A 25,637-nucleotide genomic window follows, 5' to 3' on the forward strand; every position below is an offset into this window, starting at 1 on the left:
AATGTTAAAAGAAACAGTACAACTTACCGAAATGTATATTCATCATACATAATATCGATCAATCAGTGTTTTTCAACCGTGGAAAGGGTCAATAAAACAGCTGGAGAACAATTGTCACATAACATTTACCTCAGGAAAGCCATTTGATGACCATAATATGGGCTATTAGTTGGCTAGAAAAAAAAGAGCTATAGAGAGTATTTTGCTAAACATGTGTAGGCTACTATATTACATATTTATTATATGTTTACTTATCATTAAATAAAGTTGTTATTATAATAAAAAACGCATTATATTTATTTTGAGTTATTTTTAACCTTAAATAATACTACCAGCTGATAGGGCTCTCTGTATGTGCATTAGGTGAGATTTTTTTCTTGAGAAAAATTAATGCCTATCTTGTGTACCTAATATTTATCCAAATTAGTCAATTAAATCAAATCACAAGAATTGAACTGAATTGAAATCCTGAAATTTGTTTCAAGCAATAAAAAAAAAAAAACGTAGCTTACCAGAAATTGTACCATATAAACATTGTAACATGTTGTCACTAAACCTAATACAATTTAGTTTAGTTACTAAAATGTTTTGACAATCACAATACACTTATTGTGATGCAAGATTATTTTTTTTACAGTTACATTTTTCAGTTAAATATGAAGGAAAAACAGCGCTGGAAAATCATGCAAAAACACCCCCCATCCCCCCCCCCCAAAAAAAAAGTGTCCCGGTTTTTCACAAATCAAAGGTTGCAACCCTAAATGAACACCATGAATCTATGAACAGCATTTTTTTTTTTTTTCAGAAGTAGATTGATGCCATTTAAGGTGAAAAAGCATGTTGCACCCTAATAGCATAGCTTGTTCATTTACACTTTATTTGAAGAATTCTGTAACCACACAAAGTGAGGTCATCCGAGGGCTAAATACCATTATAGCTGAGTGTTGCATGGCCTCTGTAAGTGGGAGTTTGGTATTTTTTCTGATAGCTTGATGACTGGTCTGTACATGTGGCCCAATGTCTGATTGCTGATGCAGTGACATCATTACTAGTGCACATCTGGACCTGCATTGTTGCAGCATCTGTGTAGGCCAAAGATCGATGACCGGTCTTGCTTAGTTTGCGAGAGAAAAAAAAAGCAGTCGTACACTACAGACATTTAGTGGATGTTCATTATTCACTGCTTTGAATGATGGGGAAAATGTAATGCAGTTTTTTTTCTTTTATAGTAACCCGAATTCAAGTTCCCGTCCAGGCTGTTTTTCCTCTCTTGTGGTTCTAGTCTAGCAGTCTGTGCCTTAGGATAGTTTTCACAGACTAACAGAGTCTCCAGTGGGTTTATATTAGTCTGCCTCGGGATGCAGCATGTCGTTTAATTGTGTGAGTGTGTGTGTCAAATACAGCTGTAAACAGCTGCTGATTCTTTCTCTGACTCAATACCAAACCACTTCCTGACCTCTGACGGTGATTCTATGGGAAGTTCTAATTGGTATATGTAAAGATGTATAGATGCATTAGAGAGATAAGGAAATGTAACATGCATCATTACATTTATGCGTTCAGCGGACACTTTTATAAAAAACAGCTTTCAGTGGCAAATGCTTTGTTTGGGAATCGAACCCATGAGTAATGAGTAATGAATAAAAATGAAGTTAATTCGGCCAGCGCTCATACCTGTATTTATTTCCTGTTTTCGGTCGAAGTCCATAGTAGTCGATTGTCGAGTTCTCTACTGTTGCTTAGCTACCTATGATCACGCGCGTGAACTCGACAATCAACTACTATGGACTTCGACCGAAAACAGGAAATAAATACAGGTATGAGCGCTGGCCGAATTAACTTCATTTTTATTCTTATCTTTCACATCTACTGCAGTCAGATTCACCCGTGTTCACTCTGAAGGAATCACTCACATGACCTGTGCACTTGTAATGACACATCAAGGATGTTAAGAGGCTAAAAGCAGGTTTAAATATTGCCCCATTGAAGTCAACAGGGTGCAAATTTTAAAAAGAGGATAACACGGTGTAGGCAACACCAATTTTTGTCGTTGTTCTCTGTACTGACAGCACTCCAAATTTACAAAAAAAAATAAGCTCAATGTTAAAATTGACCGGAGTTCTCCTTTAAGCAAAATTAATAGACAACAGGGTTGACATTTTATCACATCACTTTATTAATAAATCAATTCCAACACAGGATATTTGGTGAAAGTACCTTTGTGGCGAGCAGGGCTGGGCGCTGTGGGAAAGGAGCGATTCTATCTAGCGATTACAAATGAGCGTCACCTATGCGCCACACCGGCCTTTTGTCTCTCCCGGAGGAGCTCCATCCACAGTTTTTGGATGTAGGACTTGTTCAGCCAAAACAGATTTTTCACTTCGACTTGATAGATTGATTGAGAACAACTAAATATGTTCGGTGCATATACAATTTTAATTTTAAGTGAAAACTTTGAGCTAGTATTACAACAATGCTTCTTTTTGCAAGGGGATAATTATTTGGAAGTAATTTATTGAACCAGTCAATTTCCTCAATTTTCCAAAATTATTTTACAGTGAATGAATTGGTGAGAGAGAGATTATGTGTGTTTGAATAGCGTTTTTGCAGCGTCTTTAATAGTGAAGCTATTAGTGTAATTACTTCAAAAACAGCAATGCTTCCATCTCGTTGCTGAGAAATATAATGCAGCTTTTCAGTAGCAAAGCTATTTTATTAATACAAGTCGCAGGGCAGTGTTGACACCAAGTTTCTGTGCTCCTGAATCCTGAATTTTTCTGTGTGCGCTGCGTGATCGTGTCTGTATGTGTGAGCTTGTGCTTCGTTGAAGGCAGCGCATTAATTTAGAACAGTGATTAATGACTTTTGACTACACAGACTTTTGTCCAATCAAATGCTTTCCCGGATACCATCTGCAACCGACTAGCTAGTAGCAAATCATGGTTCATTGCTGAGATGCTAAAGGCTTTTGGCTATTAATTCAGGGTCAAGCCCTTCAAAATGTCCCGTCTCAGACTTGTTTCACAACTGTGCTTGTCAAACACTTTTTAACAGAATGTAGTGTAATAACAGTGATTAAAATGATATATGAATTTATAGGTTGTACAAGTTGGACAAAAATTTTAAAAGACCTAATTTAATTTTATTATTATCAATAAATATGTGCACAAGTTCAGAAGTAACGCAAACAGCTGTGCGAGACGTCTCTCCAGAGTTGTCATTCATTCATATTCCCTGCGGCTCTGTAACATGACTGGACTGGAGTGGCAAATCTTTCAAGTAAAACATGAAAAGTGGTGTTGCATGCCTTTGGCTCTTCTTCAGCTTTGGAAATGTTGTCCCATTAGGGTTTCACATCGAGACACAAGCCAGAGGGAAGATTTGAGGGTAGCTTTGCTTTTTCTTCTTTATGTCAAACTCAAAACACTCAAGTGTGTTTGTGTTCAAAAAGTAGGTACTTATACTTGCCCATTTGAGTATGTGTGTGTGTGTGTGTTTGTGTTTGTAGGCTCAGAGTGTCTGTGCTGTAAACCGAGCTGAACTCAAGGCCTCTGAGTCACTGTCTAAGAAAGCTGATGCCTCATGCTCTTTAGAAAGATTTCATTTTCTTCAGTTGTCTTTTTCTCTTGCTCTCATCATCGAAATATCTCTGAATCATTTTAAATAAGTAGAGGATTACTGTAATTTCTGTCTCTGTCATTATTTGTTTCCGCCCCTTTCCGTTATGAGATGGAAAGTGAGACAGGGAAAAGCAAATGATTGAAGAAAGTCGTTGTGGTTCTTAACACTCCTGACCACATCACAGGCGGAGAGGGATCTGATTAGACTGATGTGGTCAGTGTTATTTGCTGGGTGGAAACTCTGGTGAAGTATTTTGTTTTTAGGGTGTGTTGTCACAGCCAAGGTAACAGTCTTTCTGTAAAGACTTATTTTATAGCTAACAGATGCTAGAATAGTTAGCATGAATAATTAATGCACAGTGTGCTGTAATTGTTTGTTGCTTTTAGGAGCTGCAGCTAGCTTAGGTTTCTAAGAATTATTATTTGTTTTCACAGATTCTAAAGATTTTCGGTTTGATTGACTTGACTTGATACCTTACAATTTCCTTAAAGGGACTATGTGTAGGAATTTCTCCCATCTAGTGGTGGAATTGTATTTTGCATTCAAACGAATAATGCTCTCCAGCGCCTCACTTTTTCAAATGCGCGTTGCATCTACGGTAGCCGTTATGTACCAAAAAGCTATGACAGGATGTCTTATAATAGCACTTCGAGTTTTTGGGTGAACAGGTTTGTTATTTAAAACAAACTGAAACTTGAAACAACGAAAAAAAGAATGTTACAGTATCAATTACTGACTGTGAAAAACATTAACTATGGTAATTAGTAGTAATGCCTTCTTTACTCGTTATATTTTTTGAAGTACGTGCATTGTTAGATATCATCATCATCAGAGCCTTCTCTAACGTTACTTTACTCAATAGCTGCTATTCATCAAAGAGCCTGTTTAACTTTTAACTATAAATGTTCTACTGTCTATATAATAAAGTACACAACCAAGCAATGAAAAAAAAGCTTGTAATTAAGACCGTAACATTGACTTACCTGTCGAGAAGAAAGCTGGCAACTTCAGCGTCTCTTTTGAAAGCTTTCTCCTGCATTAGCTATCCCGACATTAACCCTTGTTTTTGTAATCTCCGGTCACGTTTCCTTTTACGGTCTATTTTGGACTTTTTCGACGACGAGGACTCATCCTGTGACTCAGCATATGTATGAATGAACGGTGTATAAATAACCGTGCAGTGCATCCTTTTAAACTTGCCGGGGGAGTGACAAGCGCCTCTCACTGCTCTGCTCCTCCGCTTCTGCTGGCTTTAGTCACGTGACGCTGGTTCTGAACGAAAACGCGTTGTGGAAACGCGTTGGCCTAGTACTTTTTGTCCCTCTCTGCTATTATAGTTTTTCAAGATGGCGGAACTACATGGAAGCCTCCGTGGACCTACCCGTCCCATGTATATAAAGATAATAAATTCTTCGTTTACGAGGATTAGTCTGATCATTGGCATAGGTATTTGTACACCATTGAGGGCATATTTATGAATAAAAATATTGATTTTAGATAATAAAATACCTAAAAAGCTACACATAGTCCCTTTAAAAATACATCAATATTCAAATATAAAATCTGCAGGCGTGTGTAAGCGCATTCCCCTGACGTCAAATAAGTTGTGTTATTGTTAACTAATACTGACACTATTTTTATACACAATTTTGCTAATTGAAAAAAATCTAAATGAAAATACAAAAAATGAAAAAAAAGTAAACTTTAAAAACTTAAACTAAAGAAAATATAACTTTAAATTTTAAGCACATAACAAAATCACTTGAACTAAAATTAAAACTTAAAATATAAAAAAATAACAGCCAATTCAAAATATTAATAAATAATACTATAATAATAATACTAAAATAACACTGTCTCAAACACGTGTAGGCATTAGGCAATACAGACGATCTTGATTTCCTGCTGTATCTGTATCTTTACTATCCTATAAAACAGCTGACCTTCATGAACTCTCTTTATCTGGCTTTCTTCGCCAAATTCTTTCTGCTCTAAAAACAAGCGCCATCTGTGTTTTTGGGTTATTGATCCTGCAGGTGTATTTGTACATAGTATTTAAGCCTTGAGGCAGCTCTCTCATCTTTGTACAGTCATTTATTTTCCTCTCTGCCGCTCTGCATGCCATTTCGTGCCTATTGTGCCTGTCTTACTTATTTCCTTGCACTCATTTTGATTTGCCAGATGAATAGAGACAGGGATTATATAATTCTCACACACATTCACTGTAGTGCATAAAACAACAATGTGATGGAAATATAAGAGGCCCACTTTATAGGAATCACTTCATAGTCCATGGGGAAAGTTTAAGTGGCAGTGACTAATAGATTATGCCACTTCCTGTAGTGGGTCAAAAAGGGAGTAAGAGTGAGTCAGCCTTTGGGTTCTAAATCTCAGTGGGAGTGCGTATATTTTAATGCTCCAAAAATATGCTTGCGTGTGTGCGAACAAACTCACACACACACCTCTTTTTTATGCTTTTCCACCTTATTGTAACCCACTTTCCATCAGTTCCAATTTATTTTTAGTAGGGGCGTATCATATAGGGTGATGATAACCTGTCCTTTGGGTATTTGGGTAAAATGCTTAGTTTGGTTTTTAGCCAAGACTTGTTTTCACATGTTTTTGGAATAGTGGATTCAGGCTTTTCTGTACTAAATGGATGTGCTTATGTGCATGTATAGATCTGCTGGTAAAAATAATCAGGTGTTGTTCAGTACTATGTGTGTTAAAGGTGTAGCTTAAATTCTGGTTAAAATCTGGAAAGTTTGTGAGCATTTAAGTGCTGAGGCCTCTAGACTTGTCTTTTTAAATTGACTGTGCATTTAGGTTAATGTCAAGGTGTTATGATTTATGGGAATACTTTCCTTCTTCCTCTGTATTTCACCCTTGACACACCCACACAGACAGATCCCAGAGGCTATTCATACTGAAGCTTCAAGTTTAGTGTGCTTTTACACCAGCTCTTTCCTTGTCTGCTTTTGGTGCCGTTTGGTGTCAGAGTTTGGTTTGCTTTGGTTGGTGGGAAAAGAGGTAATCCGACCTAGACTGATGCATACATACTGTAACATCAGCACCTAGTCCAACATTGTGGAAAAACAAGCTGGCGCCAGATTTATGTAAATCTACTTGAAAAGAAATTTTGAGACATGAGAATGTTCTTAAGTGCAGTTCTTGTAATCTTAAGAAGTTCTCCAAAAAAAAAAAATTCTTAAGAAGAAAATAACAGGCTATTGTGTTATCTGATTGATGTGGGGTTCTTTCCTAAGACTTGCTGATCAACTCAACAAAAAACGCGTCTTTTTGTGCTGCTTGTATTACCGTAATAATGATAAAAAAAGCATGCACACTATTTTCATTGCAACTGGCTTGACAGCCGTTAAGCAATCTGCGTCATGCTTTTTTTTAATACGCCATGTATTTTATATAGTCTCAGGATGGAGCAGTCTGTTGCATTCCTTTGTGAACCTAGAGTGAATGTGTTTGTGAGTGTGTGCCTCCTATATATGGTCACTGTCATTCTGCATGTGCTAAATGTTTCCGAAAATTTCACAATCTTAGATTTAACACCACATCATCACATTATTCAACAATTCTGTAACATCTCACATTTTTCTCCATATTGTGCTGCATTAGTTTTCATTTGGGTGGACAATTTATCTGAGTGAATATGTTGTGGCTGTAGATGGTGTGAGTGAGTGAGTGAGTGAGATGTGTGTGTAAGAGACTTCATCATCTTTTTACCTATTCTCCCAGTCTCTTTCACTCGGTGTGTGATAATTGTTTTTTTGTTGCTGTCATTCAGCACTCTTACATTGAAGCTTTGCAGATGTTTCTTTGGAATGCTATTCCCATAATCCCTCTCTCCTCAATGGTCCTCTAAAGCACTGCCATTGGCTGCACACAGAGCCGCCGCCTCTTATGCTGTCCTCACAGTGAATGATGAGTTTAATTTTACAGTGTTTACAAAACACAAATCTGAAAGACAGGAATTCTACATATTTTGTCTTTACATGCTACACTACACGAAACAACACAAAACTACACACAAAACCACTACAGAAAAGTTAATAAAAAAATATAAAAAGATATCAGAAGAAATAACATACAACAAAAGCAACAGATTGCTACAATGCTAGGGTATTTTAACCAAGCAGTTTAAAGCTGGCTGATTTGAAATGTTTGCATTTGTAATCAGTAGTTTTGTAAAAAAATAAAAAAATAAAAAATAAAAAAAGAACAATACTACATAATTTTTACTCCAACATGCTACATCTACAGCTAGACTCTGTCAAAAAAGGAACCATGATTTTTCCATCAATCCATATTTTTTTTGTGTAAAAGTTCAACATAGATGACAAAGATCAGTGTGAATATTTGAGGGACTGCTGGATTCCCTGACAGTATATGGGCGAGGCTTTAAAATGTGTGTCTGGCAGGTGATTTCTCCTATTTTCCATCCACCTCCTCCCTTCCCTTTCACCCATATCCTCTCTTTTTCCCTCTGGCCTTGCATGCTTTCAATATCTTTCTTTTTTGTGGCAAGTCAGTAGGTATGTTTACATGAACAAATTTCCATCAATCCGCATGAATCTGTCTGATTTCAGATTATGAAAGTTCTGTTCATATGAAACTTAAACTTTGCAATCCAATACACAAATTTGTTTACATGTGTTTTTCAAGTATTCCAAACCAAACTCTAGCGCATATGCAGTGCCCAGACGCCACACAAGGTACCTGATTGAGAAAATAATTGGATTCAAGTTTTTACATGCTTATTTTTATGCTTATAACATCACTTATTTCCTATTGATTGAATAATTTCAGGTCTACGCCACCCCTTCCAATAAAAAATTGGATTGACACCTCAATTTAGGTGTTTACATGGCTTTTTAGTTCGATTAAGCCATCAATTTGATACTATTTGCTTCAAAAAAAAAAAAAAAAGGTAACAGCATGCTACAGGGGTATAAACATATTAAGCTATTTAAATATAAATGTAGCATCTGTCCCCCTCAGTGATGATAGTCCTCCTTGTCTATAGTATGTGTTTGCTTAGGGTCAGAATTAACATAGTGGACACAAATCAGGACTGTGTGACTCAATCTAACCAGAATTGTCATCTAACAGATAAAATGAATAAGCTCCCATGTCTTACTGGCCATGACAACAGTGTTTTATATTGTCTTTCTTTTCTTTTTTTTGTTGGGATGATTTATCAACACTAGACTCACTCCTTTGGTCTGTTGTGAGAGGCCAGGACCCATATATGTACAAGATCATATATCAGGAATGCTGTCTCTGGATCAGAGCTGCTCCTTTGCACTTCTTGGCTTAAACCCCAGTAAACAATGTGAAAATCTGATCCTAAATCAGCACTCTGCACAAATACATGATGTTGGATCTCCGGGGGCGTACTTCCTCCCTGAGGTCTGATGAAAATCAATTTCTGTGGATCTGGCGGAGTCTGGCTGAAACATTTATCAAAATCATCTGATGGAAAGTGCCTGGATCTGAGGAAATGAAGGACTGTATGATGTCCGCTATGTTCTTAGAGGATTTGTATTTGATTGCTGTGTGCGGCGATCGAGGAAGAACCGGATAAAAAAAAAAGCATTGGAAAAAACTGTGGGATGGGGGCTCATACATTTTGCATTAAAGCAGATTGGTTTCTTAATTGGGTCTCCTACCCCCATAGGGCTGACCAGCCATAACCAACAACACGTCTGCAGTCTCAGCCTGGCCAGATGGTGGACTGAGCCTCGAAGTAGTGGGATGGTCTGATGGAGGGAGGTGTGTGTGTTGAGTGTGTATTAATGGTTGTGACTGTTTGTCCTGCTGGGCCATCCTCCCCTTCGTACATCCATCCATCCATTCATCCATTCATCTGACTGTTTCCTGTGGACCGTTGGAGCTAAAGAGGCACCCTGGCTATAGCAGCTGGGACTTGAGACTGGGTGTGGATTGGGGGAGGGTTATGTGTATGTTATCAAGAATGGGCATCAAGAAGAACAAGAGGGAGGAAGGAAATGTAATGGACAGAGAAGTAGGAGGAGGACTTTATGGATGAAGGAAGACAAAAATACACAAAATTATGAAGAATCTGACCGGTCTGGGGAAACAGAGGAGTTAGCTATTAGTGCAAAGCAGTGGATACTGTATAGATTGACAGAAGAAAGCACAGGATGAGCTTCATGCAGCTGCTCAGTCCTGCTGATAACTTCTTCAACATTGTCCACTCCATTAGCTCTAACAAATGGACTCAAATGAACCCAAATTGGACTCTTGTGCTGAGCATACATTTTCAATGTAAAGAAAGTAAAAAGCGAGAACATACTGTAGTGTAGCCTCATCTGCACTATTCTGGAATATCATGTAAGGAATGTTGAGCTGTTTTTTCTCAAAGTCTTTTTTTAGGGTTTTTCAAGGATATAGGATTGTGTATCTCTTCTGAGACCCCTTATTGGACTGGTTTGAAGTGCACTATCCAGCTGATCCTGCCCAACCCAAGCACAGCACAATGTATGTCTGAAACTGAGCCAGGATATTACAAGTGAGCAGTGTCAAAAGGCAGTCGTGCTCACTCCGATTCTGACCTAGTTTTTAAATACTCTAACTCTTTACCATTGCTCTGTCTTCCCTCCATCAAGGCTTTCCTCCGCTGGACCACAGCCAGTGTTCCATACTGCCCGTCCATATGCGCTACAGCTTTTTAGGCTTTCTGCACTATAAAATGACTATGGTGTCAAATTACGCATCTGCAGCTGAGCAGAGCGGCCTTTACCTCATAGCCATATGGAGAGTCTATGAAGACTGATTGCTTGTGATGAAGACAATGATGATGACGATTTCTCCAGACATGTATACAGAGTTTTGGTTGCAGTTGACCAGCTCAGAAAGCTTTATTATTCAAATTTAGTCGATATGTGTGCGTTTAATTTTCCATGAGATAACATCTTATCAGGGGGGAACTGCGAACTGGAGAGCAACCAATGACAATGATGGCAAGGTTTTTGCCATTGAGTTTGAAGCTCTTGTGCCATATATGCTGACTGCTGTTTGAAGCATTGCAGTTCATGTAGCACATTTCCTTGAGTTTGAACACATCCGAGGTATTTACAACAGCAACATCTGTAGAAATAACTACAGCCTCTGCAGAATGGCACAAATTAACTTTCTGTGAGACCACAGATCTCAATGTATGTGTTTTCTCTCAGGCCAAATATTTTAATTTTATTTTACTGATATTGTGGAAATCCACCAGTTTAGCAAACACATAGATGAATCAATCCTATCTACAGGCTTATCTCAAGACTGACTAGAGTTAGATTAATAATATTCTAATTAAGAAAAGCATGCATTGTTGGCTATAAAGGGTTAGACAGGATTTAGGACCACAGGAGGCACAGCAAATCTGTCAGTCTACTCTGTTAATTCCTTAAAGCTTTGGCTTGATTATACTGTGTGTGTGTGTGTGTGTGTGTGTGTGTGTGTAGGAGAAGAGTACAGCCAAATGTATTTTAAAATCTTAGTCACTTTTCTGCTGTTTGGATACTGAGAGGAGCAGTGCAGATTGCAGAGATGATTTTCAGTGGTTTTAAATGAATCAAAAACACTCTGCAACACTCCAGATAACTCTGTCTGAAAACATTGTCCAGCAATTATAAAGGTTCAGCAAGTCCTGCAAGCATTTCAGGGCTGAAAAAGAAATGTCAAAGGGTTCATTCAGGAATAAGTTTTTAATAGAGTACAGAAACAACAACCTCTAGAGCATTTAAATGAATTTATCTGTGGAATCTAAAAACCTATTGTCTTGCAGGTGGTGTGCATATGATTTTGGTTTGTGTTTTTTTTGCCAGCGAGGCCAGCCACCTTAGTAATTAGGTGTTTGGCACAGATTGTTGCTGCATTCCTTGGAGATATGAACACACAAAGCACTGATGAGTGACACAGAGACACATTCTTTGAGATTCACTTCGAAAGACCTTGAATTCAGCTCACGTGTTGCCCCTGGAAAAATAGCCTTTGCTGTAATGAATGCCCTGTAGTGGAACCCAGAGGAAACGGTCATTCCACTGGCTACCAGGCTCTTTAATGCTTCATTAGAGATTTGTTTGTTTAAAGCTTACACTCCTCACAGTTACCAGTTTGCTAGTACGGGGCCTCCACCCTGCTTTCAACATCCTGAGCACGTGATGTGAGGACCAAGTCATGTTAGAAGGGTGTCACATAATTACTTTTTAACAGTGTGTCTGGAGCTGGGAAGAGATAAAGTTTATATGTGGTTTACTCATATTGTGGTTAACATCAGATACAAATGTTTTCCTTTGTTTCTGTATAAGTACAATTTGTGTATTTCATGTAGCCTATCTTTCATTAGAAATTAAATGACTCAATAGTTTCACAATTTACAGATGTAGTCCTATTTTTTTCAGCTCTTCTGGTGTATCTCTCTAAAGACTTTTGACTCCTCTAATATATCACTGTATTGAATTGTGCAGTTATAATGACCTCAAAGATTTAGTTCAGTGTAACCTAACTCTCTCTTCCTATTCTCTTCGCCATGCACATAACTCTCTCTAGATTGCGCCTTTTTTAACGTGAGTAGATAATAAACATGGCTTTGTCATTACTTCAAGTTGACAATGCATATTTCAGTACTCTTGTTTTATCAAACCATCTGCAATCAAAGTTAAACACAAGGTATACCCCAACTGATAAAAAGGAAAGCAACTAAACAAACAGAACACAGATAAGTATGTTATCGTAAAACTGGCACTTGTTTGAATCTGATACAGTGTTGAATCTGATACTGTGGGGAATGCAGGCTTTGTGTTGAAACCTCTGAGTCAACGATACTATTGCTCTCCGCTGTGCTGCAGGCTTTGGGTGGACTTAATGTCTGCATATCAATTTGATTCTCTCCCCAGTATGATGTCAGAGCATATAGTTGTTTTTTGTGCCAAGGTCAAATACATGGATCACTGTCCAGATACAATATCCTGCTGGTTTTTCAATCCAGACATGCTTTTACATTGACTTGTAGTTCACAAGTTCACACTTTCAAATAAGTCAGATAGAATAATGGTATGCATATTTGGCGTGGCGTCTGAGGAGAGGGCTCCGAGCTTGGTATTTGGCCCGAACCCATCTTCCTGTATTCCTAACCCTAACCCTAAACAGGGACTAAGGTTATTGGAAAAACCTCACTTTTTTTTAGCCATGAAAGGCTGTCGATTAATGCGCTGTTAAAAACATCTGTAGGTCAATGACCCTGCTGTTTTCAACCACGCTGACACTGTGATTATAGAGTTTCTTACTTTTTATAGACCCTTTCAGATGAATGACGTGTAATTATTAATCCATAAATAGATGATTGATCTATAGAAATGCACGTATAAACTTGGCAGAGAAGAATGTTCACTTGTGCTAGAATAAAGCAGCTAACCTTTTTTCATCTGGGCTCGTCTGATCTACATGCATACATGGCAAACAGTTACAATTACGATTTATTTATTTAATTAAAACATTGTTAGTTGAGCAAGATTGATGAGATAATTTTATTAGAAAATATCTGTAGAACCAGAATCTAAAGAGTTTTTCCTTTTCTTGAGCTTATGTATAGATTTAAAAAGTTTAAATCTATACTATACACAACGATACAGAGATTCTTGATGATTCTGAGATAATGTTCTAATCTTAAATATGGTATTAATAAACGTATCATTGCACAAGTTTCTCTAAACTTTAAGTGCTCGTTAATCGTGCCTCTCCACACACACATGCGCTGTATCCAGCTGTGGAATTGGAGAAGTGGGGCTACAGGGCGGAGAAAAGAGGGAGAGGAAACTAAATAGAAAGGAAGGAGGTCTCACTTTTCGCCGAGCACGACATGGAGAGAAAGTGAACGATTTTCTTTTAAGTCTCCAAGCAGCGCTTCCCTTCGAAGGCGCAGCGGTGTGCTGTCGGGATCTTGATAAACAGAAAGCGAACAGAGCTGCTCTGTGTCCGGATCGAGGAGAAAGTCAGGGGAAGTTTTCAGAGGAAACGAGACGTTGCCGGGCGGTAAGCGAGCGGAGTTCTGCTGGTTTGCATAGAGAGAAAGGGGGGAAAACAGAGACGGCTCTGTTGCGCGGATTTTAATGAAATACAGCAGCTGTCGGACACACGCCTGCAACCCCTAGTACCCACCCGGAGTTAAATGCGTTTGACTCTAAGATGCGGAGCGACCCCATACTGTTCGCCTCGAGGGGTGAGTGTCCAGACTATCTCCATGAGTGGATTCATTGCATGCTTTGAGATAGTTGATAAATATTACTGTGTCCTGTCCACGTGTAATTTATAGTGGCTATGAAAGAACAATGTATCTTTAGTGAGATGCAGTATCACAAAGTGTGATAGAAACGCATTTCTCATTAGCCTACATCCTCGCGCTTTATGAGAGGAAGAAGTTTGTAAAACATTTTTTTTTTCGTATTAATTTATTTTAATTTAAAAGAAACAGTAAGTGGAGAAATAAAAAATATTTCACATAATGGACATTTCAAAGGCGATGTATTACCGTCTCGGTTTGGGAAGAGCTGAGTTCACCCCATGAGTCAGACCTTCTCGTTTGAATCCCTCACAGCTCTTCTCAGGTCAGTTAGAAAAGCCATTACAATTTGAAATGTGAAGAGGCGGTAAATTTAAGGACATGATGTTGCAAGGAATTCGTGCTATTTGTTTGCTGTGTGTGTTTATTTATTTTTTATTCGGTAATATAAGATATATTAATTAAAATAAATAGGTCTAAATTCTCTTTTACATTTTATTTTAATAGTATTATAATACAAGTAAATCAGAAGAGTGATTCCAGTCACCCGTAATAACTCTAGGGTGATACAGGTACCCTGTTATCTTCTGTCACAGAAGTCTGCACTTTCGAAAACATAACAGGAGCTGGATAGGCAGGGCATCTGTGATTGGCTGGTTGGCTGGCAGCTGTGAGGTGTCAGGTATCCTGTATGTGCATCACAATGCACTTGGTTGGATATGACAGAGCCCTATTGTCCACAGTGGTTTAACGGTATCTGAGTGCAGGGCGTAGCATTAGCTTTGGAGTTTTGTTGTAAAGGGCCAAGTGTGTGTTTTTTTTTGCCATAGCATTGTTGCGTTGCTCTCTTAAATACTTGATTCTAATTGGTCAGTTGTAGTAGTCAAACATTACATTTCAGAATGACTGTTGTCCAAGATATGGGACCACTGTCTGTATCATTATTGCAAAATAAACTCCTTCAGGTTGTTACAAGACCCCTCTGCTTTGTTTTGGGGTCCTGGTCACACTGTTTGGGGTTTATTTAGTGTTAAAGACTATATATGATTATCCCTTACATGAGTTTTTGCACTAAAACATGTCAGCATAGTTCCAGATGTGACAATGTTCCTTGTGGATTTGAACTTTTCATCTTGTTTTAAAGCTCATACTGGGCTGCGCTGGTGGTTAATGTGTTTATTGGTATTTAGGAACATATGGCACTGCGTTGTTCGACCAGTCTGACATGGTATGAATTGGCACTCGATTACAGCGTGTGATGTGGGTATTGGTCTGTTAGCCTACTTGGCTTTATTTTAGGGGGTCTCCTCGCTGACAGTTTCCACACTGATTAGTTTTTAAAGGCTTACACACGTGCCAAGAAACCCCCAAAGCCCTTGCTTCCCTCCAAGTAGAGATGTCTGACCCAAAAAAGACGAGAGGGAAGAAGAGAATTCTTTGACTTTGCCTTTCTCTGTCTTTTCCACCCATTCTGTCAACTGCTTGGCTCTACTGCAGTTTTTATCATATCTTTCTGTTTTTTTCTCCCCTCTCTCAATTGCTATTACTACAAAGAGCGTTAAAGGAGAACTTGGTAATTTTTTTAACTTAATAAAACTGTCTAGAATTAATTTGGATGGTTAAACAACCTGTTCTGGTGATATTGGTGACTTTCCCCGCTCCCCCCAGCGTTCCCAGGCGGAAAACCAACCTTGCAACTTAGGGACTACCGTCCCGGCAAGATAGAAATTGGAAGTCTCGTGAGAAGCGAGAACGAGAACGAGCGCGAAACACGAATTGCTTTACGGCAATTCGACATAAACACACACGCATGTATGATGTATTACCAGATTACCCACCTCGGTAGACTTAGCTCCACACGATACAGTTGGCTTGCTCCGATCATAACAAACGCACATGAGCAGCGGTAGAGAGGGGGAGGAGGCTGCCTCAAGTGAGTTTTTTACGACCGTGTTGTGAAATATACGCCCCACCACAGCTGTAGGGGGAGCTTGTGGGGAAAACATGCGACAACAAAAGGAAAAATCAGCGAAGAAGTGACTAGAGTTCGCTAGAGTTGCCGAGTTCTCCTTTAATGGCTCTCTACATTGTCCCTAAGGGGAGAGTGCCAGAGAGTGTGTTCGCCATGACATTGCTATTAAGTTGAGTATAATTTTGTGACCATTGGTTCAGCCTTATTTAATATTCAGTTATTGTTCAATATGCAGATCATGATGGGGATGGGAAGCATAATTGTGGCATAAACTAAATTGTCAACATAGATTTACATAGAATATTTGATATTGTATTTTACATTAATGACACCTTTTTTTAATTAATATTTTTAAAAAATGTTTTGTGTATTACACTACCATTAAAAAGTTTGGGGTCAGAACGATTTTTTTTTTTTTTTTTGGATAAAAATACATTAATATTTTACAATTTAAAATAACTTTTTTATATGTAATTTTTTTTTTTTTTTTTGTGATGGCAAAGCTGCATTTTCAGCATCCATATCTCCAGTCTTTAGTGTCACGTGATCCTTCAGAAATCATTCTAATATGCTGATCTGGTTATTAAAAATGTCTTTTGTATTATCAGTGTTGTAAACTGATCATCCTTAATTGGAAAGCATTCATAAATGCACACATAAAAAGTGGATACACTCACTTCTCGGCTCAGTTTCCCAGGCACCACGGAGTCTCCCCCACCCTCTAGAAGGATGATTCTTAAAGGTTTCTGTAACCAGTGGCTCGTCTCTCCCACCCCTCTGCCCACTGTGGTTTAGGAGTTAGCGCTCTGTAATTATATACACGCACACACACAAACTCACAAACTCATAAACACAAGTACACATTTATGGACGTATATTTTAAACCATCCTTTCATAATTGAAACCTCAGTATTTTCCTCATATGTTCATGTGAACACACATGGATAGTACACACATATAATCAAACACAGAGATGAATGCAATCACACAGCTGAGATATTCTCTTATTGATGATCCCGGTGCGTTTGATATATGTGACTACACAGATGCTGGTATTGAAGGCCATCATTAGTGGGACAGTGGAGCATCTGTTGAATATTTTCTTCTCTCCTGTAGTTTTCTACTATTTTCCAGGCATGTGTAGCCGGAGTGGTACTCTGTTGTGCGCTGGCCTGTGGCAGTGAGCGGTAACCATGATGAGGCCAAACCATAAAGCAGCCTAATTTAACAAACCACAGATTAGTAGCTGCCTTATTCACAGCTGCCAAACATTTTGTTCTGGGCACCCAGATCTACGAGAGATTCTATACCGTAACCGTATATATTCGATGATTGATAATATTGATATTTTGGGTTTGAGTGGAACAGAGACATGGACAGAGACAGATTGCTCATAGAAAAATCAATCGAAATATGATGGCTGTCCTGCCTTTCAGTTAAAACTAAACCACAGAGGTCAAGGATTTGAGGTCATTTTTCATGAGATCTATTAATTAAAAAATCCATTAAACTGTGAAAATTATCAAATTTTGCAGTTGCATTAAGCTTTTTATTATTGCTTTGGAAAAGATTCAAATTTTAGTTTTCTGAATTAAAATACATATTTCTAAAAGACACTTTACCTTTAAAAAAAAAAAAAAAATTTTTGTAAATAATAAAGATGTTTACATGCATATTCAAAGCTTAGGGAAACATTTTTAGCACAATTTGAGGAATATTTTTGAAGAAAATTTATTGTACGACTTTTGTCCAATTTTATTGATGATTTATAATAGATTGACACAAGTTTTAGAAATGTCAGGCATATAAGAGCTTTATTTGCTATTATTTACACAAAACACTGTTACAGCAGAGTGAACTGATTTGCTTTTAAAGATCTTTGATGTGACTATGGAGGTGTTATAAGCAAGATTGGCATGCTTTCCTTTTTATCTTTACCTCCTCCCATCCATCCATCCATCCGTCCGTCCGTCCGTCCGTCCATCCGTCTGTTCAGCCTCCAAGGCTTTTGGTGTGTAAGACCAGATTGGAGTATGAAGGAGCTTGTGTTGTATCTCATTTGTCACCGGCTCAGGCTCTCCGTCTGGATCCTGTCAGCAGACATCAAAGAGAAGCACTACACTGGATGAGGAGTCAGGGAGGACAGAAGAGCAAGAAGTTCACGTTTATGTTCTTGGCAGGTTTCTTAAACAAAGCAAAAGGTTGTTTGTTATCTCTTTTTTTCAAAGGTTTATTGTTAGCCGCCATGTCTTTCCCCATCTGAAGTGAGAAGTGAGGGAAAAAAAGCGTCTCTTGGCTCAGTATGGAAATTGAAATGGAGAAGTGGGAGTGAGAGAGATAAAAGAAGAGAAGAGTGAGTGAAGGATGTGGGATGGTGGGTACTCCACAGAAACTTGGCATGGGTTAATGCCTGATTATATATACTGTAGGTCATAGATCATGTGCATAAGGATTTGAACGGTTCATTAAAGAGAACTGCTCTAAAATGTGACGGAAGGGTCGGATAGGATGACAGCGCAGAGAGAAAAGTACTCTGTAATCTGTACGTGTACACACACGCACACACATTTATTTTAGTGAATTTCAAGGATGTTGTTGCTTCTCAGCGGCCTGGGTGGTAGATCGTAACCACATATACATACACACCTACGCAAATGCACACATATTCTGCATCAGCAGACGAATAATACTGGTTCTTGCTTGCTGGCAGCATCACAATTGCTTTTGCAGACCACATCCCTCTATATTATTGAATTTGGGTTGGAATGATAGAATAATGTGATTTTTGTTCAGCAGAGGCTGTGAATGATGTTTTTCTGAGAGTTCACTAGGTCAACTTGTCAAACTGGTTCTAGATAACCACCAATCTGAATACCATCCATTATTTCTCTCTGTCAACACTGAATTAAAATCAGCTTTGCTTGTTGAAACCTTCTCTGGCATGACATCAGCCTCTTTCTGGTCAATTTGGCAGGTATTTGTAAAACAAGACTAGAATTGTTTAATTTTTTATTTTTTTTTGGTCTGGATGTGTTAGCATATTTTGTCATTTCTCAGGATTTAAGCTTGCGGTGTGTCTTTTTTTTTTTTTTTTTTTAAGATGGGCTTTTTGGACTCATTTCTTGGATCTTTCATAATTTAGTTTTGTTTACGCTAGGGTTAGTCAGTCGAGAGTGTGTGAATGAAGAATCAGTGTTAGAGAATTGTGAATGTGGGTGGTTGTTATTGTTTAAAGTTTTCTCCTTGTCCTTTTTCTCTCTCATTCTTTTTCTCTTGACTTTGTTTGCCCCCAAGCAGTTTGAAGGTGGTCCTCATTTCTGTGTGGCACTTGGTGCTCTTTAATGCAGCGATTTGGTTCGCTCGGTTGGTTTTTAAAGTGTTTTTCCTTTCATGTTATTTGGCCACCATTACTGAAAGTGCTTCATTAGCTTTATTCACTCTGACATGCAAGCTGTTGGACAGGGAATTGATACAGGAACAACTGGAAATGGTATAAGCTTATTGTATTTTTCTTTATATACAATAAGAAAAATAATACAATAATATGAGATCTAAAACCCATCAAAACAGTTGAAAATGTTCCTTTATAAAAATATTTAACAAATGTTTCTTATCCTTTTGTGATTTTTTTTGGGGGGGGGGATTTGATTTGAATACCATATTATTTGCAGGAAAATTATATATATGTATATATATATATATATATATATATATATATATATATATATATATATATATATATATATATATATATAATAATAATAATATAATAATAATATATTTGTATATAGTAGTAATAAATAAATATAGGAATATATTTATATAAATTCCATAATTATTAAAAGAATATTCTGTTTTTAATTATAAATATTGTTGTTTGCTAGAGACACCAAAATGTAGTTATCTTTTTCCCAATTTTAATTTCTGATTAATTACTATTTATTTATGATTTAAATATCAAAATTCAAATTTTAAAATTACCGCTAAAACAGAGATGTGTGCTTTGTGATGTGTGCATTAGAATGCCTGTGTCTTTTATATATTATACACATGCATTTATAGATCATATCACCTTTGCATCAAGCTAGTTTTTCAGAATAGACATTTTAGGAGAAAAAAATCATCACAAAAAGCATTAAAAAGCTTGTGAATAAATATTTGAGTGTGTTGTCCTGTTGAAGTACGATGGTAGACTGTAGTCAACAGTAACAGAGGAGCAATGCAAACACATAGCCTACTGTGAGGAAATGTCTATTCAGTCGAACACAAGAACATGTGATTTGAATTATCCAGTAAAACAAGAAGAACTCCAATGATTAAATTAGATGTCCTTATATAAGAAAGGACACCATAATGTCTTCCTAAATCAATCATGCTTGGGCAGTCAGTTTAACTATGACGCATGAAAAATGTTCATAAACTTTCTACTTTTTTCGAATAGCCTAATTGTTAGGGCTGGACTGTATATCGACTTATGTAAGATATATTGATATATTTTTAAATGAGATATGAGACGTTTATATTGATAAACATTGATGTTGTGGAGGACACAGGGTGCTTATGAGGTTTGCGTGCTTCTTAAACTTGTAGCTTAAATCGGCAACCCTCCTGTCAGATGCATGTAGCCTACTGTTTAATGCATTTGAGGCTCGCTTTCCTCAGTTCATAACTTATATATAATGGTTGTATGCTTATCTAAATGTTAGAAAGTCACATGAGTATTTCCATTTTGCATAAAGGCTCATTCTGACAGTCTCTGTTAAACTTCACAGACTTCACTGATGGAGTGCCGACATGTGCATGTATACGTCAAACAGATAGAGTGCAAAATAATTGGAGCACAATAATTGTTTCTGAAATATACATTTTGCTAAATTATTTGTTGTTGGATGTTAAATGCAGGTTTAAAATTCTACATTTAACACAAGCAATTGCGCTTTTATTAGAGCACTAACAGTAAAGGGACAGTTGTAATGGGGTATTGTAAAACTAAACATTTAACCCATTTTGTAGAAAATACAGATATACTGTAAACAGAGATAAAGTATTTGGTCCATATTTTCCAACTTCAACAATTGTCTTGTGTATCCCTTTAAAGACAAGAACATTTCAAATATTTAATAGAAAGAAAACAAATTTGATTTGTGCGTACTTGAAGGAGGGACTTTAAAGGGTAATACCTGCATTCAAATGAACTATAGCCAGCCTAAAAAATATCCAGATGTTTGTGCAGCGGCAGTCTTGATGGCTGGAATCTAGACCAGCAGTCATACAGTGACACGCTCAATTCACTATACACAATTCATTTCATAGCACACACTAATCAGTGAGCTCTATTCTCTGTTTTACGTCAAGAAACTGTCCCTACAGCAGCCGAGCGCCTTATGTAAACCTTCAGCTATGTGTTTGTATGGGCCCGAGCCCATTGTAATGCTGTTTTATAGACCTCTGATTTTCCAGGGCTGCAATTCACATTTGATAGCCTTTGATATTCCTCAGGTGCCGAGCCAACAGATACCTATAATTCACCGCTTTTACGAGATGCCAGCCAGCATCTCAGGGCAGAGCAATGCTGACGGCCCATCTTTACAGTGTCAATAGGAGAGAATCAACAAAGCAGAAGATGTTATGCCTCAAACTTGTGCTTTTATTTTGCTTATTGAATATCTGATTGTATGTTTTTTTTCAGCGATGGAGGAGTTGTTGGCAGAGTTGCGGGTCTTTCTGGAGTTGTTAGACAGAGAGTATTTAACTGCTGGAGTGAGAGAGAAGAAACAGCAAATATTAAACATCCTACACAGAGTTCTAGCCACTAGAGGTAAGCACAAACCCACTTTAGCTGCTCGTTTCACCTTTGACTTCAGATGAACTCTTCACACCGCACCATGTTGCTTCATCATCATGACTCATGTCTACTTAATATCTGCATCAATTTGTTTTTCTCTCAGAGCCTTCATGTAAGACAGAGATACACACCTCTCTCCCGGCCCCTCCTCAGATGCCCCTACCAGAGATTCCTCACCCCTGGATGGTAAGATGTGCATATTATTACAATTAATATAGCAACTATTATATTCTTTACTTTACTAATTTATTTTTGCCACCAAAGTTGTCATAGTCCTTATTCGGTAACTTTTTACAATAAGATTTCATTAGTTAACAGTAGTTAATGCATTAGCTAACTCGAACGGACAATGAGCAATATATTTTTCAAAGCATTTATTAATCTTTGTTAATGCTAGTAAAAATATTATTATTGTTAATTGTTTTGTTCATGTTAGTTGCACAATGCATTAACTAATGTTAACAAATGTATAAATAAACATTGAAATTAACATTTACTAAGATAAACTAATACATGCTGTATAAGTATTGTTCATTGTTAGTTCATGTTAATAAATGTTAATAAATGAAACATTACTGTAGAGTGTTACCATTTGTTCAATATACCGCCCAGCTCTATTAAACAAAAAGTAAACAGGGAAAACTTTGGTTTTTACAGTGAGTTTAGGGTTTTTCTAAGTTTGTTTTAGCATTCCAGAAACAAAAATAGCATTGTCCTATATTTGGAAGTGATGTCGTCTGAACCCTGACTGCCACTGGCTGGTGGTTTGATGGTCTCTTTTTGTGAAGTGCTCAGTGTTTTTTATGAGCTCTGTAAAACAGCAGCAGGAAGTGTTCACATCACTTCGCTTTCTGTCACATGACCTCATAGTTACCGACACACGACCCTGATGTGGTCTCATCCGTCACACATGAAACAGATTACGCCTGCGCGCATGTATTTGCTGGCGTGTGTGTGACACTAAGAATAACAATCCTCTTTGTTGGAGGGCAGCAGCAGATGCTTGTGATAAATAGCAGGTGTTCATGGGTCGCTGTTGGTCATTCTCAAACGCACACATCCCAGCACCTTGTTTTTCAGTTCACCCTTTACACACTCAGCACTTTACAGTATAATTCGAAACATCCTTTCCTACCTCAGCCATCCGTGCATAACCCCGGTGTGTGTGAGGGGCCGACTGTTCCCGTTCCCTGGAAGGTGTGAACGGGCAGGGGATTGTGGGACTGTAGACTGAGATGAGGGAAGAGAAATATCCATTTACTACAGTCCAAGCTCGGACCTCTGCCTGTGCAAAACCTGCCCGAGGAAAGGCAGAACACGAAAGTCGCCCATCGTTTTTTTTTCTTTTCCATTGCGCTGTTTAGTTTTTCTTATTCCTGCTCTCCATCAACCACACCCTCTGCTCCATCCTCTTCATTCCATTTCTCTCTCTCTCTCTCCAGCTATGTGATGATTTAGTATTGCGTCAGTGAGCGAGGTTTATAAACTGACTCCTTGTCATATTCCTGCCAGACCTAATTCTGCACTTTCAGTGTGTGTGTATGTGTGTTTGACTGAAGCCTTCTATGGCCCAAGTGGTCAAAACCACATCGGGAAAAAACGTAGGAATTGAAGGAAAGGGACTGAAGCTGGGCATGTGGGTGGTGAGATAGGGCCGTGGATAGGACAGCAGACGCCACAGTACGCAAGGGGGAGAATCTTGTCTGGAGACTTTCTGTGCGTGTGTGTGTTTGTGTTGAATTGAACTCTGTGGCTTTGGGTTTCTAAATGTTTGGCAGCAAATTTACTGCAAAACTTCCCTGTACATGTACTATAATGAACCCAGGGGAGGAATTTCTGACTTTGTTCATGAATAGTGCTTGCTAAATACCAGTTTAGTTCTTTCAACCAATAGTTACTATTACTTAGAGACAAGTGAGAGTTATGCTTACGTGCACATGCATGCACAGTTTCAATAGCCCTTTTTGGAGTGACAACAATACTTGTGAATGAAAATTGCGTAACTTTAGCCTACTTTTTTACAACTTTTTTCAAAACGAAAAGCAGTTTTTGCCTGGAATTCTGTCCTCCCTCCGGGCTTAGATGCCCCGATGAACCGAAACCATAACAGGCAGTAACACAGCCGTCTTCTTTGTCGCTTTGATCGAAAAAAGCATTTAGAAAGCATTTTGGAGGGCATTTACACCTGATCTTTTCACGGTGGGATAGCTATCCGATCAGAGAAAACGCATTAAGTAACCAGTTGTAAACAGGCCCATCAGCAGTGCCGTACACTTATAGTTAGAGAAGTTGTTGTCTAGGTGGCAATTGGTTGGTCTAATAAGTTAAAAAAATAACATACAGCATTCTTTTTAGTGGCTCAATCAAATCTCTTTGTATTTTACATCTCTAGACTTCTTCTAGTATGAGTGTTGAGTGCTGTTTCTGTTCATGGCACATTCATCCTTTTAAAATGAGGTAGACAGAATGCATTTAAATGGAACAGAACGCAGAGGTCTTGAGGTGTGTTTTTTGACACGCCATCTTAAAAAAACGTAATGCTGAGAAGCTGAAAATACAAAGAGACATGATGATGCAACCCTCCCACCCCATCATGCACAGTGAGTTCAAAGACAACACTGCCATATATCATTAAACATTAGATTCTGTCATGGACTAGGTAAGTCCATGGCACACTTTCTTCAGTCATCGACTTACAGTACATCCTGCCATTCGTAGCTGTGCAGAGAGAGTATGTGTAAGAGAATATGGGGAAACCATAACAGACTCCGCTGGGACAATGATGACTTCCATCTGTGTTGATGTTGGCTTCTGCTCCTCCCCACCAGCATCCCCCAGCCTCCAAATCTGCACCCCAACAATGTCATACTAATGAACACAGACACAGACAAACTCATTATCTGTCTGCACTTTGTAACCCAAAGGGGAGTCTGTTATTAAAGAACCTCCTCTTAATTTTAGGCCATTTTTATCTTCCTGTTTTCCCTCTATCTCTTGTTCTCACAGTGAATCTCCCAAAGTTAATGACAATAGTCCATCATAGCAGGAGAATCAGGTACTTTTGAATTGATGTTTTCTCTTTCTAGGCCCACAATGCAAACGATGGACATCCTAAGATTCAGTTGTGCTAAAGCGAAGGGCTCTACTGTACCCCCCCACCACCACCACCTCCCTTTTAAGGAGGGTTAACCGCAGTCTGGAATGCAATGACCTAATCCCTCATTGTGTCATGGACAAAAGGAGGAAAATGAATTATGATTCATGCACTACAATGCATTTTGTTCGTTGCCATGGAAATACCAATACAGATGGTGATTTTTACCCTTCCGAACATCTTTTATAGGTTATAGCAAGTGACATTTTATATAGTCATTTCATTCGGGAAAATGAGCTTTCAGTTATTCAGCTGCTTTTTGTATGGGACTGCTGGAAAGTTTCTTTGAAGAACCAGTCGAGAATGAAAAGATTCTCCAAAACACATGGAAAACCATTTGAAGGGACACAAACCTCCCAACTCCACTGTGTGAATATGTGTGTAAGTGAGATTGAGTTGTTGTGCATGAATTCTGCTCAAGTGTGTGCATGAATACACTGCATATCAAGGCGGCCAAAAGAGGAAATATGAAGGTTAAAATATTGAATTATTGATTGATTGCATTTCCCTGGCTAACCTGCACTGCAGTCCCAATACAATAGACCCAGACTGGCCCAGACGTCTGTTACTACTCAGACTTATCACAGACCGCACAATAACACTATACACTATGTTGTGAGGTGAAATGGTCTGGAAAGGGAGTGTGAAGTTTGGAGCTCTTTCTTGAAATGTAGGTCAAGTATGTATCTTTATACATAAGCACAGACTTATTGATGGACTAGATGTTGCATGAATG

The 25,637-nt window shown here is 38.1% G+C and overlaps 1 protein-coding gene across 4 annotated transcripts in view; it reads left to right on the top strand.

Moving 5' to 3' along the window:
• The window catches only part of afap1 (actin filament associated protein 1), a 53,363-nt gene that overhangs the window by 1,929 nt on the left and 25,797 nt on the right, over positions 1-25,637 (top strand). For 2 of the 4 annotated variants that reach the window (XM_079850959.1, XM_079850961.1), the window contains exons 1-3: positions 13,418-13,870; positions 21,592-21,720; positions 21,851-21,933. In XM_079850959.1, coding sequence (XP_079707085.1) covers positions 13,837-13,870; positions 21,592-21,720; positions 21,851-21,933 — 246 coding nt within the window. In that variant the 5' untranslated portion in view covers positions 13,418-13,836. Of the gene's footprint in view, positions 1-13,417; positions 13,871-21,591; positions 21,721-21,850; positions 21,934-25,637 lie in introns of those variants that run through there. The other 2 variants (XM_079850960.1, XM_079850962.1) reach the window with 1 other exon arrangement.

The sequence above is a fragment of the Squalius cephalus genome (assembly GCF_949319135.1).
Source record: "Squalius cephalus genome assembly, chromosome: 19".
Classification (NCBI taxonomy): domain Eukaryota; kingdom Metazoa; phylum Chordata; class Actinopteri; order Cypriniformes; family Leuciscidae; genus Squalius; species Squalius cephalus.